Source organism: Anolis sagrei, chromosome 2 (assembly GCF_037176765.1).
Source record: "Anolis sagrei isolate rAnoSag1 chromosome 2, rAnoSag1.mat, whole genome shotgun sequence".
NCBI lineage: Eukaryota > Metazoa > Chordata > Lepidosauria > Squamata > Dactyloidae > Anolis > Anolis sagrei.
In genome coordinates this window covers 246813676-246829293 of record NC_090022.1, presented here as the reverse complement: position 1 = coordinate 246829293, position 15618 = coordinate 246813676, and the positions used below count along the sequence as shown (strand labels likewise).

At 36.8% G+C, this 15618-nt stretch overlaps 1 protein-coding gene across 3 annotated transcripts in view; it reads left to right on the top strand.

Annotated features, from left to right (window-relative positions):
- Positions 1 to 15618, top strand: part of FER (FER tyrosine kinase) — a 150268-nt gene that overhangs the window by 69103 nt on the left and 65547 nt on the right. For all 3 annotated transcript variants that reach the window (XM_060761882.2, XM_060761884.2, XM_060761886.2), the window contains 3 exons: positions 2199 to 2255; positions 11048 to 11163; positions 13493 to 13587. In XM_060761882.2, coding sequence (XP_060617865.2) covers positions 2199 to 2255; positions 11048 to 11163; positions 13493 to 13587 — 268 coding nt within the window. The remainder of the gene's footprint in view (positions 1 to 2198; positions 2256 to 11047; positions 11164 to 13492; positions 13588 to 15618) is intronic.

The following is a 15618-nucleotide window of genomic DNA, read 5'->3' as shown; positions in this document are numbered from 1 at the left end:
GGCGTTAACTTTTACAGACTCTGCATGGACTTTCACAATGAGGACATCGATTTCAGGGGGAAGGTGGTCCTCTTGGCTCTTTTCTTTCTTTTGTCCTCTATTTGTGCCTCCTCAAAATCCATAGCACCATTAGTAACAGCTGACCTCCAGATCGTCGAATACACTATGCTTCATTTGAAAAAAAATGCTGTTCTCACAGAGCTCAGAAGGTGTTGTATTTTGGCATTGATGTCAACTTTTGAGGAGAGATGGTTGTCAAGGTATGAGGAATGTTCAGCAATGCCTGTTAATTCTTACATGTTTCTTACATGTATGTCCTTGGCCTCTGCTATACATTTTACCTATTTTGCTCTCATTTGTTACTTGTCATTTCATTTAATCACATATAATTTCCTTTGATTTCCTAATTATTGATTTGCTCAAAATTGCTTGCCCATCCCCCAGAGTAAGAACCAACTAGATTGAAAAATACATTATCTATCTACTGATTGAGAATTGTATTGCTGAATAAGAATAATGATAATGTTTCAACTACTAGGATTCAGACAGTATTCTGTACCCAAACTGGACATTTTAAAACTATGTAAATTGGCACGGTTAGTTTATAGGATCTAATTGGTGAGGCTGAGGCAGAAAGAAGATTCTTATATACCCAATATGTAGCTACTCTCACTTGTAGTACTTACTAATTTGTCTTTAGAAAGCAGGTGTACACTTAAAAGGAAAATAAAACTGCACTGTAACTTGGTGTACCTGCAGTTGATCAATGTATGTAAAATAAGTCTTTTCAGATACCGGCACTCTTTTCAGTGGAACTCTTAGATAACAGAATTACTTTTCAAACTATTGAGATAGCATCCAGTTGCTGACAGCTTTAGAAACTGACTTAGATTCTGGCACAACATTTTCATATACACGACAATATAAGATTGTTTAAAAGTACCTATGAGAGCATTAATAAAGCAGTAGCTGAAATTTTGAATGATTATTTGGAATGGAAATATTTGCTGGGATTGAAAATTTTGACTGTAACAAATGTACTAAGCTTGTATAATAAAGTGGTCTGATTGAAAGGCTTGCAGAAGGGAAGAAAAACACAGATAATTATTAATGTTCTTGTTTGAATAGTGGTAACACCCTCTGACGGCTGATTTGATTGCAGTTTATTGTGTCATTTTGTTAAATTATTCCTCTGAAGCATTATACATCAGATATATTCTTCATAAACAAGTCTTTGAAATGTCATGTTGCCAATGTTTTTAAAAAGTCATTCACCAGTGAATAAAACGTAGGCATATATGAAAATTCACCAGCTTCTCTTTTTGCATATTTTTGTTTCTTCCAGTCTTTAACATTTCCAATCTAGGAGATCATCAGATTAATACTTCAAGAAAATGTTAGTTACTTTTAAGAAAAAAGTCTTGTTTTTCTTTTTTCAGCTTCAAGAATTATAGTGTGTGCTTTTCTTTTTTTTAACTGATTAAATGATAAACTGGTAAACTGAATTGGTGTAGTGTCATTGAGTGTTCTTGTCAACATAATGACATGTAACCAGCATAGTGAAACTCATGGCAACCATGGGGCTGTCCCAAATGGTATCTGGCCCTAGCCACAGAGCTGGGCTACAGCCTTATAGTGCCTAGCTTATAACAGAATGTTTGCACCAGTGATCATGAGTAAAGTTGGTGTTTAGCATTTTAGTATGTTATCAGATATTATGTAAAGTAGTTAACTGCACCACTTACGTCCTGCAAATGGTAATAAGCAGTTACTTAATAATTTCCTCTTGCATTTGTGTGTTGTAAATGATAGATGTCTCATCATCTTTATAAAAGATCACATGCAGTTTGATACATGTAATGAACTCAAGTTTTAGGGTAACATTGGATTATTTGTTCCGACAACAATCTAAAGTAAATGCATTTAAGTAATGGAACCTACCATGAGTATTGTCTTATTTGTATAGTAGATTCATCCTAGCCAGGACACCAGCTAGATTTAGACTACCAGAAATTTGCTATAGCATGATTTGAATTTCCTATAATGTAATAACATATTGAGGGTTACAATCTTACCATGTTATTGATTGAATACTCTGACTAGACTCCTTCTCAGTTCATTTCTGCTAGCTGACAGATGTTTAATAGGAAATGTAATATTTTGTGGACTAAACACTGATCTTTGCTTTGTTGGAACAGGATAAGAAATGGATTCTCAGTCATGAAGATGTTACACTGGGAGAATTACTGGGCAAAGTAAGTGATCTTCTGTAAATGGGAAGGGAAGGAATCACTGTATTCTTGAATATTAAACATAGTCATGACAGAACTGAAGTGATCTCTGCCATCCCATTGTGTAGCATTTATATAGAAAAACACAAAAAAGATATTTTTTAAAAATGTTATAAGCGGCAAGATCCAGCTGAAAATTTGAATTTTGATATGACCTGTATATAAGTCAATGGTCACTCTGAAGGGAAGGCACCAAAACCGCTTCAGGCAACCAGTTGCTCTTCGGCACTACCACTGGCCACTGCTACCATTTTACCATTTAGGCATTCAAATATGCCAGGCATGGCACATGGCAGGAGGGCTCAGTGCTTCTTTTAGGTTCTCCTGGGGTAGACTAACCTCTTCCCTTTTGCCACTCTACTCTGAGAAGAGTATGGTACAGTACTCACATCGACCTATGGATAAGTCAACCACCTGGGTTTTGGATTTATTTTTTTTTACTAAAATTTCTAGACACATACATGAGTATATAGGGTAAGTATTGGTTAAGACACATTGATTTTGATTAGAATTCTAAGCATTTGCATATTCTAAATAACTGGAACAAATTACTACCTTAGTTTGGTAGAATTGTGATTTAAGACTATAACCAGTGAAGATACTATTAATTAGTAGACTTGACAGTTAATATTGCTAAAACATATAAAAGTAATTAACTTTCCAATTTCCTGTGAATTAATAGTAGTGTTGCTACTCTCCACCCAGATTTTCTCTCCTGGCTCATTTAATTTATTTCTGAACCCTGTGTGTGTCTCTGTGTGTGTTTGTGTGTGTGCAGGCACATGCTCACACATTGTCAGGCTATCTGTCAGCGGCAACCTCATGAATTTCATAGGGCTTTCTTAGTTAAGAAATCCTCAGAGATGATTTGCTAGTTCCTTTCTTTGAAATATAGCCAACACTGCCTGTAATTCATTGGCAGTCTCTCATCCAAGCACTAATCAAATCTGATCTTGTTTAGATTCCAAGACCAGACAGGATCTGATAGTCCTCTCTTAAGTGGCCTGATGGGCATTCCTAGGGTGGCTTACAGAAGAATACTTCTAACACGATGAAATAGTTTTATGAAATGTATATTAATATTTGGTAGATACTGCAAAACTAGGCATGATATAATTGTAACATGAGATTTACATAAACAATTTATGCATTTTTTTTCTCTCTCTCATGGAGGTGGGAATGTTTTAAGTGGAGTAAAGAGCATTTAATCCTTCATCTGACCTTCCTTGCCTTGGTGTTCAATATTGCTTCAAGGCCCAGTATTGGAAGTAGACTGGAAAAGTGGGTAGAGTGAAGGGAAAGTGACAGGGCAAGGGAAAGGAAAGATTTTATTTCTCTCATCTCTGTGAAAAAGACATGTGACTTCTCTGTCACATGTTGTTGCATCTTAAAATATCCAGGATATTAAATGGATACTATGGTGTGATCTAGATGTCAACTAAAATATCTAGTTGAAGCAGAGGCAGGACAGTGAAATGTGGAGTTTAGTATTTTTCACCTTGTCACATTTCTTTAGCTGTAACATTCAGAGGGGAGGGATCAGTGAGGTAAGTCTTGACACAATGACTTCCAAGTCATGCACTTGATTTAACTACTTATTACAGGGAGACATGTGGAAGAGATATGTCTTGGGAATGACTGTGTAGTTGGATCACACGTGCTTTTGGATTCAGAAGATGATCCAGAAATTGAACATTCCATCACTTTTACTATGGCTGTTTGTATTTTAATGAGTGTGGTGGTGTTCTTTACAATGGAGAAAGAATGGTTGTTTTTAAAAGCTATTACAGTAAACACATTGCTTCTGGTAAATTTCCAAGCACTTCTTTCAGTTTACTCTTACCTCCCTCTACAAGGTGATAAAAAAAGGAACCATTAACCCCTAATCAAGTAATGAAATGATTAGTAATTGCATATTTTGCACATTTGTTCCAAAGATTCATCAAACCTGAAGTCCAAATCTGAAGATTCTTTCACAGAAATGTATGAATATTTGTTCTGATTCCACCTTTACCTATACCACAACCACAGCTGAAGAGAGTGTGTTCCTGAGACAACAATATAAATGAATCTAAAGAGTCGCAATTTCATATCACATCTCATTAATTAACGCTGTTCATGTGGCATGAAACAGATTACAAAACACACAATAAAATAGTTATGATAATCTGAGAATCACAAACATGTTAGAATAGAAGGCATGTTATGGTTCAAAGATTAAAAATCTAAACATTTGGCTATAGAAATGAGCAGTGGTTAAGAAACCGGGATCTTGAATTGGTTTATAAGAACTATAAAGTTTCGTAGTTTTGCTCTGCAATGTGTCTCTCACCTTGACACTCGTAATAGTAATTGAATTAAAATATATCTGCTAAGGGCAATAATTCCAGACAAAATTGCCGCTGTTTTTGTTTGCAACATAAAAGCATGCACTTCATATTTGCCACTGCATGAAACCATAAGTGCTCCAAAGGAAGCACAACTTATCTTTTCTTCAAAGAGAAAAATATCAGATGAAAGGTTGTTACTGCTCAATCCTCATAGTTTTGTCTGAGGATGTAGAAAAGCAGCATGGATAAACCAGATTAAAATGAATGCTAGAGTATAAGATTATGTGGCATGTTATATAAGGTAAATAAATCTGGAGTTAGTAAAAAAATTATCTTGACCTAAGTTTATCAGATTTATTTCCCCTAATGTCCCAAATTGTTCACAGTTATAACACTATATAACTTGTTTCAGGAACTGTGGACAGATATGCATTTTCTCACTGCGTCTCTTGTTTTCATTTTTTTACATCAGACATGGGAAATCATAATTTGTGGAGAAGTGGTGGATAGGAGGAAGATGTTTAATCTTTCTCCTGGCCTTCATTTTCTCTGCAACTTCCCCCCTACTCTTGGCCAGTATTTAATTCCAGTCCTTGACAATGTGATCTAGCAAAGGGGGAAGCTTAAGAAATGTTATGCTCATTGTTTCTCCACTGTAAAACTAGGCGGGAGGCTTCAGTGTGTAACAGAGAAATAGTGGATTGATTCATCACTTGTAAGTTTAGCCTTGTTGTGATTTCAGATCTTTGTTTCCACCATAGAGTGTAAAAGTATGAAATTGAGCCAAGTGCATGTTGTTCTACCCTTCAGAAAGATTAAGTAGAACTTTGTGTTGTACAGAAGAGAGTTAATGGAAGCAATACTGTATGTTACCTCTAAAGATATATGCTAGCATTTGTATATTTGGCTAAATACTGCCCAATTGAGTGACTGTTACCCACATCAAAACAAAGATGAGGAAATTTTCAGTTGCTGGAAACTGTAGCATGATTACCAAAACCCTCACAGCTGGATGCCAGCATTTTCCAAATTCCAACATAGTGTATTGGTTTAAGTGTTTGGACTATGACTCTGGAGTCCAGGATTTGAAACCACACTTGGCCACAGAAACGCACTGAGGGAGACCTTAAGCAAGCAAGCCAAACTGTCTTAGTCTCAGAAGAAAGCAAAGATCTCAGAACATATCTTGCAAAAAAATATATTCCATGATAAGTTAACTTTAGGGCTGCCATAACTTAGAAATCACTTGTAGGCATACAACCGCCTACTTCCCTCTGGTCTGGCAGCTGTGTATACCTCTTCTTTATCACTTCAGTGGGGAGGCAGGTATCTTCTGACTTAATCCAAGGACATTGGATGTGCATTCATCTAACTTAAATCAATGGGATTTAAGGGTGGGGTTACTTTGTATACTTTGGTTTACTTTATATTGGGCTAAATGACCCCAGTTCATTAACTTCCCATTGCTTTCTGAACCAGCAAAATGCAAAAATTACATTGTATATGCATAGTAGTTTCTTCTTGAGGCCGATGAAATACCAGTTTAGGATTCCACTTCCGGTTGACATGGTAGCAAGACGTGTTATTGGCTAGCCCTGTAATTGGTTGCAACTTTTAAAATGTTGTTTTCCTTTTCCACCAAGTTTCTCGATGGAACCTTCATATTTAATCTCAGTTAGAAAATTGATGAATTTCCATTCCATCCATTCTAGCCAGATAATTGAATGAATTACTGTCAGATTTCAGGGATACTGTAGGGAGAGGATGTTGTATTGTGTTTTTTTTTTTTTTAAAAAAAAACAAAACAGGAAAAATTGCACTTGTAAAAATATAATTTCAGAAAAGAGGTGGCACTACCTTGTTGTATGGGTTGCAGAATATATATATATATATATATATATATAGAGAGAGAGAGAGAGAGAGAGAGAGAGATTGATTGTTGATTTTCTCCCTTTTATACAGCCATGGGATTCAAGGTGCTGCACAAAAACTGATACAGATAAAACGTCAATAAAAACTTGCAAATGGTAAAATATAATTAAACTATCAATAAAATCAAAAGCAATTTACAATCATACATTTAGTTCCCAAGGACTGCTGGAAGGACACCAAGGGGGTAACATAGCTTTTTAAGGAAGTATGTTGCAGAGACTAAGCACAACCACAAAAACAACTTCTCTAGTGTTCCCACTCAGTGTGTGTGGATAGAGACATGTGCATCCCATGTAGAGCTCAAAATGCAAGCATACTCATATTTGAGAATATAGTATTTTTGAAAGCCAGCACTTGAGACAGTAGGTTGTAACTTTTTAAATCAATGAACCTGTGCTTTTTGTGAGGTTGTTCAGCTTCACAAAAGAAAATAGATATCTTGCACAAATAATGGAAACTGTTTTACAAAAAGAAAAAGGTACCAGTTCCATTTTTGTGCAGGAAGCAAACAGGAGGCTAGAAATTTCATGGGGCTCTCGATTCAGTATCTCTGCAGGATGCCTTGACATGTTGAGACACCCTCTCATCAAGAATGGGAAATTTTGTGAATATTTTTCAAAGTGCCTTTCTGTCTTATATTAAGAAAACGACTTACGTTTCTTTATCTTGCTTTCTTTGCCACTGTTCTGTTATAAAGAACACCTGGAGAAATGTCTAAATACCAAGTCCAAGATGTAACAATTTGATTATTTTTCAAAACAAATATAGGTTATGTAGAACAACAGAGAGCCTCTTATTCTACTCATACATAGCAGCCTGCCAGGTATACCTGCTAAACATACATTTTTACAGTATAGGTTTCATTTGACAGCATTTTCTATGAAGTAAAATGACAGAAGAAATTCTTGTAGCATGCTATCATAGGTTTTATTTCCAGGCAAATACTAGCACGCATGCATGCACATACAGAGAGAGAGAGAGAGAGAGAGAAAATGAATGTACACATTGAAGATGCAATCTTTCAAAATCCAGACACTCTATAAATGTCTGATTCCAGTGTTTGAAAATAGTGTTTATGTGTGTATGCATTAATCGCTATCTCTCTCTAGCAATAAATGGAGACCATGTATTTAACTACTATCCGTTAGTTTCACCTTTTGTCTGTCTCTTTGTTTTCTGCTTTCCTTGCTTGCTTATGTCATCTTATACAGGTTTATGTGGAGGTGATTGGTTGAAAAAAAGAGAGGTTTTTCCTTTATGCTTTGGCTGAATGTCTTGATTTTTATATATGATCCTCTAAAGGCAGGAATTCCATACAGAATTTTACCAGGGACAATTTCATGATTAAGTGAGACACATTTCTGTTGAATAAAAAGGAAACAAAAATATCTATCTTTCTGTTTCATATTCGTAGGCTGCTTATGCTGTTTTTTAGCTATGTGTTACTTGTACTTTGAAGAATATAACTTATAATCACACAGAAAAATATTAACAATACATGGTCTCTGACTTGTCATTCTCTGTAGTAGTAAAAGTATGTCACTTATAAATATGAGCCGCATTTTAGTTTATTTCTGTGCTAGCTTTTTCTCAGACAGGCCCCCAAGGCAAGTCACAAATTAGCATAAATAAAATTAAATAATAAAATTGAACTTCTAGAATTTAAGGCAACAGTCTTTCAGTGATATCTTTTTAAAAACCCAAATGTATTCTCCTCCCAGACTAAAAGTAAAAACCAGCTTCACAGCGACATCAAATACAGCAGGAGAAAAACTGCCTAGAGTCACTATATCCATAGAGTAGTTCTTTGTAAATATCCCAGCAGGTGGAATGCCTTACTACTGATGGTTCCAGACACAATGTATCCCTTAATAAATCAGAAAAAAATAAGCTCCTGTACAAAAGGGAGGAAAGGAGAATTGTGATCAGGTACTTGGGGTTTAACACCACTCCCTTCATTTTGCCCAGTCAAAATAATCGTTCATTGTTATCCTTCTTGCTGTCTTACTGCTTCTGTCTTTTTTTTCTTTTCTTTCTCTGTCTCGAAGGAGAAACTAATATCTGAGCTAATATCTGTATCTCCTCTGAGCCTGAGGTTGGGAAAAGTAGGTGGCTGTGCTAGACAGGATGTTGGAAACCATATTACAGGCCATGCTGATTTGTTTATCATTTTGGAGACCTGGATTTACACCTAGTGTATAGTATATTGTGTGTTAGAGAATTAGAGAAAGAGAATGAAAATAGTGTTATCTGATGGAAAACAGCCAGGAGCGTAGAAGAGGTTAGGAAGAGAATAAAAGAAAGTGAGAAGAGAAAAAAATCAGTGAAGGAAGAAAGCTATAATACAACTTCCAAGACAATAATGCTGTTCTGGACTGATAAACTTTCCAGAGATGCTGAACTGTTGGCAAGATAAACAAAAAGAGAAACAACTAGACTATGTCAAATAGGTATATTTCCCATTCTGATTGTAATGGATACCTGTTCTAGATGTCTGTAGCCATGTAATGATGCTGCTGGATATAGGAGTGCTCAAGAATATCTTTGGATGTTCACAGAAACTTGTTCAGGGTGTATAGTTTTTCAACAGAAGAAATTGTATTTCTAAATAGAAAAATGTATGAATTATATGGTTAAAGATAGTAATTTTTTCGAAGGCTTGCATTATGAGTAAGGTAGGCATAAAATTATGCTTATTTAAAATACTTTAGATCTCCTTTTAAGGATCAGACCTTTATTAATTTATTATTTATTTATTTATTTGCAGTTCTTATATTCCGCCCTTCTCACCCCGCAGGGGACTCAGGGCGGATTACAGTAAACACATATATGGCAAACATTCAATGCCAGTTTGACAAACAACATTTAACAGACAAAGGCTATTTAACTTTTTTTCTGGCCGCCGGGGGAGCTGCTGCTTTCCATCGTCCATCAATGACACCGATGAAGTTCTTCCGCATTCCACATTCCCCGGAGTCTTCTTTCTTTATGGCCTCATAAATTAGTTAAATTTAGCCTCCCACACAAGGTGGTCCCTTATTTTCCTACTTGACAGATGCAACTGTCTTTCGGGTTGCAAAGGTCGACAACGGGCTACACAATGGCTGGACACCCACTCCAGCCCGGGCTGGCTTCGAACTCATGACCTTTTGGTCAGAGTGATCTTAATGCAGCTGACACTCAGCCAGCTGTGCCACAATCCCACAATCCCAGTCTAATCCTAACAATAAACCTGCAAAGAGGGTTGAATGTACATTCTATGAATTTTTTTAAAAAAACTTTATGTCTAACAACATAGGGTTTTTTTTCTCAGTACAGAACATATTACTCGGGCCCCCTGATGTTTCTTCTATTATTTGTGAGATACAAACACTGACACCTGGTTTTTCCTCCCAAGCAACCGCTGCTCTGTGAAGTCTTCTCCAGTTTTCTGAAAGGACCCCCAATGACCAGCCATTTACACAGTAGAGCGAGGGAAGGCCTTGCCTTTTGCCTCCTGCCATCTCCAGCAGGCAGCTGAGAAATAGTCGATGAGTTGACGATTCAAAGAAAATGAGATGAATTGATGTCTGATTTTATAACACGTATTCCATTGATTTGACAATTGTCTCAGAACTCCGTCTCTCCTGTGGAAGCACAGCCTTTAAAACTATGTTTTGTCCAGTTTTGTTCCAATGCACAGAAGTAGAGTTTGCATTCATCAAAATAAGCCATAAGACACCATAAAACATTGATAGAATTAATAATAATGTAAAGTTCATGTGTACTTCAGTTGGAATATAATTTTACAGACATGGAGACACTTTTAAGAGTTTCTTCTTCTCAGGCTAACTGATTTCACCAGCAGGCATCGGACCACTATCTTGGGAGCTGGTCTCAAACACAGACTAGATGATGCAAGATAAAGTGGTCACTTAAAGAAATTGATATATTTTCCCACATCCTTTGTTTACTATATAAGAAATTGTCTAGGTTCTTCATAAATAAATGGGATGTTCCAATTACAGGACTTAAATTTAATTGATATTCCCCATGGGGCCTACTGAGGTTACCAATTCATTTTAAGACTAGGACGTTAAGTATTTTTGTGCTTCTTTTAAACCTTAATATTTCATATTCATTTTGTAAACATGGTGAATATTTTTCTTTTTCATAAGCTATAAAGAACAATATTTTTCTTTCTAACTTGCATTGCCTTATATAAGAACAGTGTTAATTAACACGGTTGTATTATGATGATGTTCTTTGGACAGTGCAGAGAGCAATCTACAATATTTTGTGTTATATCACCTTGTTCATGATCCAATGTTAGGAGCGACAACACCATTTTTCTTCCATTGTATCTTCTAATTTTTTAGTCCTACCTTGCTAGTGGTAGTGTTTTTTAGCACCTTTCCCTTCATCATCTACTTTTAACAAGCACTGTATTATTATACTCTGTATTGTGAATCATAATGTGTGTTTACTAAGGACTTGTAAATGTTGCAATTTCAGGGTAATTTTGGTGAAGTGTACAAGGGAACATTAAAAGATAAAACCCCTGTCGCTGTAAAAACATGTAAAGAAGACCTTCCTCTGGAACTGAAAGTAAAATTTTTATCAGAGGCCAGGTGAGTAGTGAAAACTAAAATAAAACAGCACTTAAAATTCATTGTCTGACAAACAGATCTCATTTACCAGATTGGCAGTTCAGTATGGACGTAAGGATGAAAATAAATGTTTTTGTTAATGCCAAAATTGCAATTGCTACAAAGTCATGGTAATGACTGGAATAGGAAAATGAACCCTTATCATCATTGAGAATATCATCATTATACAGGGTGTAATGAATAAGCCAATAAGAAAATTAATTGTACCCGAATGTATGTTTACTGTAACCAAACCACAGCTACGTAGCGACAGATAAACTATCAAAGTTTTTTTTGAGCAACACACATGTACGTTAATGCCGCTAGGCGTCGCTAGGAGTCGCTGTTTTCAAAATGGCGGAATCAGGCAAAGAGAAGGCGTTTTGTGTGATGACATTTGCTAAAACAATGTCAGTAATTACGGTCCAGCGAGAATTTCGAGCCAAGTATGGCAAGGAACCACCTCATCGACATTCCATTGCGAGGTGGGTAAAGCAATTTGAGGAGACGGGCTGCTTATGCAAGGGTAAAACCACAGGACGACCGCGTGTCTCCGAAGACACAGTGGAATCCATTCGTGCATCCTTTCAACGAAGTCCCAGAAGTCGACAAATCGTGTTTCCATGGAATTGAACGTTCCGCAAAAAACTGTGTGGCGCGTGTTACGCAAACGTTTGCAGTTCAAGCCGTATAAATTGCAAATGGTGCAGGCTTTGAAAAAAGGTGACTATTTGAAACGACACGATTTTTGTGAATCAATGCAGCGAAGACTAGAGGAGGAAGGCTTTGCCAACAGACTGGTCTTCAGTGACGAGGCAACGTTTCACCTGTGCGGGAAGGTCAATAGGCATAATCTCCGCTTTTGGGGATCTGAAAATCCTCATGCCGTATTGGAACATGTAAGGGATTCGCCGAAGGTAAACGTTTTCTGTGCAATAACCAACCGTCACGTGTTTGGCCCATTCTTTTTCGCGGAGAAAACCGTAACAGGCATAGTGTACGCTGACATGTTGTCTGAATGGTTGATGCCACAGTTAGAAGAGAAAGTGCCCGATTTCGTATTCCAACAGGATGGTGCCCCTCCGCATTGGCACAACAGTGTACGCGAGTACCTCAACGAACACCTTCCCAGACGTTGGATTGGCCGTGCTGGAGTGACTGATCTTCCATTCCTCCTGTGGCCCCCCAGATCCCCCGACCTCACACCATGCGACTTTTCTCTCTGGGGGTATGTGAAAGACACTGTGTTCCGACCTCCATTACCGCTGACCTTGGACGACTTAAAACAGCGCATATGTGCTGCATTCGATGCCATTACGTCGGATGTGCTGCAACGGATGTGGAATGAACTGGACTATCGCTTGGACGTCTGCCGTGTCACACGGGGCGCCCATATCGAACATCTCTGAAGGTGAGACAAAACTTTGATAATTTATCTGTCGATACGTAGCTGTAGTTTGGTTACAATAAACATACATTCGTCTAAAATTAATTTTCTTATTGGCCTATTCATTGTGACTAACCCTGTATTTATATCCTGTTTTTTCTCTCTTAAGAGAGACTCAAGGTGGTGACTGCCATTTTGGACTGAAGATAGAAAAGTCAAGGATTTGTAGCATGAGTACAGAAAGATTAAACATAAAATTTCAAATACAGGTTTGAGCATTTGGTATCCAGCATTTCAAAATCTGAAAGAGTCCAAAATCTAAATTGTCCATATAGATGTCTGAGATAGTGACATCTTTGCTTTGTGATGGTTCAGTGTACACAAAATAATTTAAAATATTGTATAAAACTGCCTTAAAGCTATGTGTATAAGGTGTGTATGAAATATAGATGAATTTCATGTTTGGACTCGGGTCCCATCTTCAAGATAACTCAATATATACATATATGCAAATACAGGTTTTTCAAAATCTTCCAAAATTCACAATTCAAATCACCTGCGGTCCCAAATATTTTGGATAAGGGATCCTCAACCGGTATACTCTAGAACTTTCTTACTTTGCTTAAATTGTGAAAGTGTGCTATCTATCCATACTTTCATTTACTTATATACGATGTTGGTGAAAATGTAACTTCAAATTATTAATTTGAATCTGCCCCAAGTTTCTTCAGGGAGATGGAGGCAGGATACAAAAATAAAGTTATTATTAAGGATGAGCGAATTTTCAATTTTAGTTAAACAAGATTTGACTTATTCGAAGTCATGCACAGACATAGAGGGCTATTGTGTTTTTTTCTATTTAAATGAAAGAAAGTTCATGCAATCAAATAAATCTATGTGATGAAATGTTTCCACTCTTTGCAGAATACTCAAACAATATGACCATCCAAACATTGTAAAGCTCATAGGAGTGTGTACTCAAAGGCAGCCAATTTATATTGTGATGGAACTTGTTCCAGGTAATATGTTTACTTTATTATTTGCAATATAAATATTGTATTAGTTTTTTTTAATTTTTTTGTGTTTTTATTTTCCTGGCACATACTTTATACTGCTCATTTGCATTGCTTTGCTTTTTGTTGTTTCAAAATATGCTCTTTTGGTCTGAGTCTGCCTGCTATTTCAAAATCATAGGGTTAGTTGGGTTTTGCCAGCAGGTGGAGATAGCATCAAAGTGATAGCTCCTAGGCCTAACTCATAGTAAATCTTCCAGATCATGGGAGTAGATAAATAATCTGCGATTACATTTTTTTTTCTCTATACTGAATACATATCAAAATAGCAGGGTGGAAAAAAACACAAACACATTACCAGAAGAAATCTCTATAGACTAAAGTACGCATGCAGTTCAAAAACAGAAATGAAGCCATGTCATACTTGAAACAAAAGGATAAGAATGTTTTCATTATGCGAGAGGCTATATGGAACTTTTGAAAACATTTTCATATGTTTTTCCCCAGTTTGAAACTAATTTAACAAATGTATTTTTGTAGCCTCTCCTTCCACTTTATTGGGTAGCCAGATAGATGTTACAAGATACTACTGGGTAGGTGTTGTTTTGGGAAGTAAAATCTACTACCTTCTCTCTTATAATTCTAACTGAAGCAAGGGTCCCTTGTGCAAACAAGAACCCGATTTTTTTTTTAAAAAATGTGTTGAACTTTCACTAAATAAAAACATGATGTCTGATATTCTTGATTAGGCTTGCGAAGGTTCTGGTCTTTGAGAACATGGAGAACTTTGACTCTTTAGTAAAGGTCCTTGATATGAAACCAGTTTTGCAACTGACTGTTAATGTAATTTGGAGGCATAAAATGTTTGCTAGTAGTTCAGATCATTTGTTACTTTCTCTAGAGTTCAGGAAGTTACATTTAAAATGAATTATTTAATGGTTTATCGCCATAGTACTTACTATTTTTAAATAACAATTTACTGTTTCATTTATGTAAAGTAATTGGGTTTTTAAAAATCCAAATGCTACAAGCTGCCTGTCTGAAGCAGAACATACATTTTTTTCTCCGCCCTACCTCTGTGTTGACTTGTTCTGGGTAATAATGGAAACCTATGATGTAGAAAGGAGCAAGGTATGTCAGATTGTGCAGCACATGAAGAGCTGTAAATGAGCACCTTTCTCCAACAAATTCTGGCATTCCAATGAGGTTTTGTTGTACTGCTTGGCCAGGAATACCCTCAGAGCCTGCTCTTTCCCACAGTATAATGACTTAAAATTATTGGCCTTTGATATGAAACCAGATCTACTGCTGGTGTTGGTACACCAGCTCAAGGGAGCATGGAGTTCTTGTAGGAAATTACGCTTGTCTAGTGTTAGCACTAGGACTCAAAGAGTTGCAACTGTTAATCTAAGCTGATCCTTAGGCTTCAGTGTCTCAGCTCCTAAGTCTCCAGGGTCTCATAGAATCATAGAGTTGGAAGAGAGCTTGTAGGCCAGCCATTCCAACCCCCTGCCAAGAAGCAGGAAAATTGCATTCAAAGCACCCCCGATAGATATCCACCCAGCCTCTGTTTAAAAGCCTCCAAAGAAGAAGCCTCCACCACTCGTTCCCACCTTTGTTTTGGCTTGATATCTCCTCCTCTTTATTTACTCCTTGCTCAGTCTTTCAGGTTGTGTTCAAGCACTGCTGGAAACAAGAGTTACAACACAAAAGCATATGAGACAGCCAGGTCTTAGACTCTATGGTATTTCTATTCTTCCATTCCTCTTCTTGGATAACAACAACAAAAAAGGGCACAGAAAGTAACTACTTCAACCAGAGAAGTCAGCCATAGCAGAGCACCTGATGAACCAGCCTGGACACAGCATATTATTTGAGAACACAGAAATGCTGGACTACATCAACGACCACCATGTCAGACTGCACAGAGAAGCCATTGAAATCCACAAGCATGTGGACAATTTCAACAGAAAGGAAGAGACCATGAAAATAAACAAAATCTGGCTACCAGCATTAAAAAAAACTCTAAAATTACAA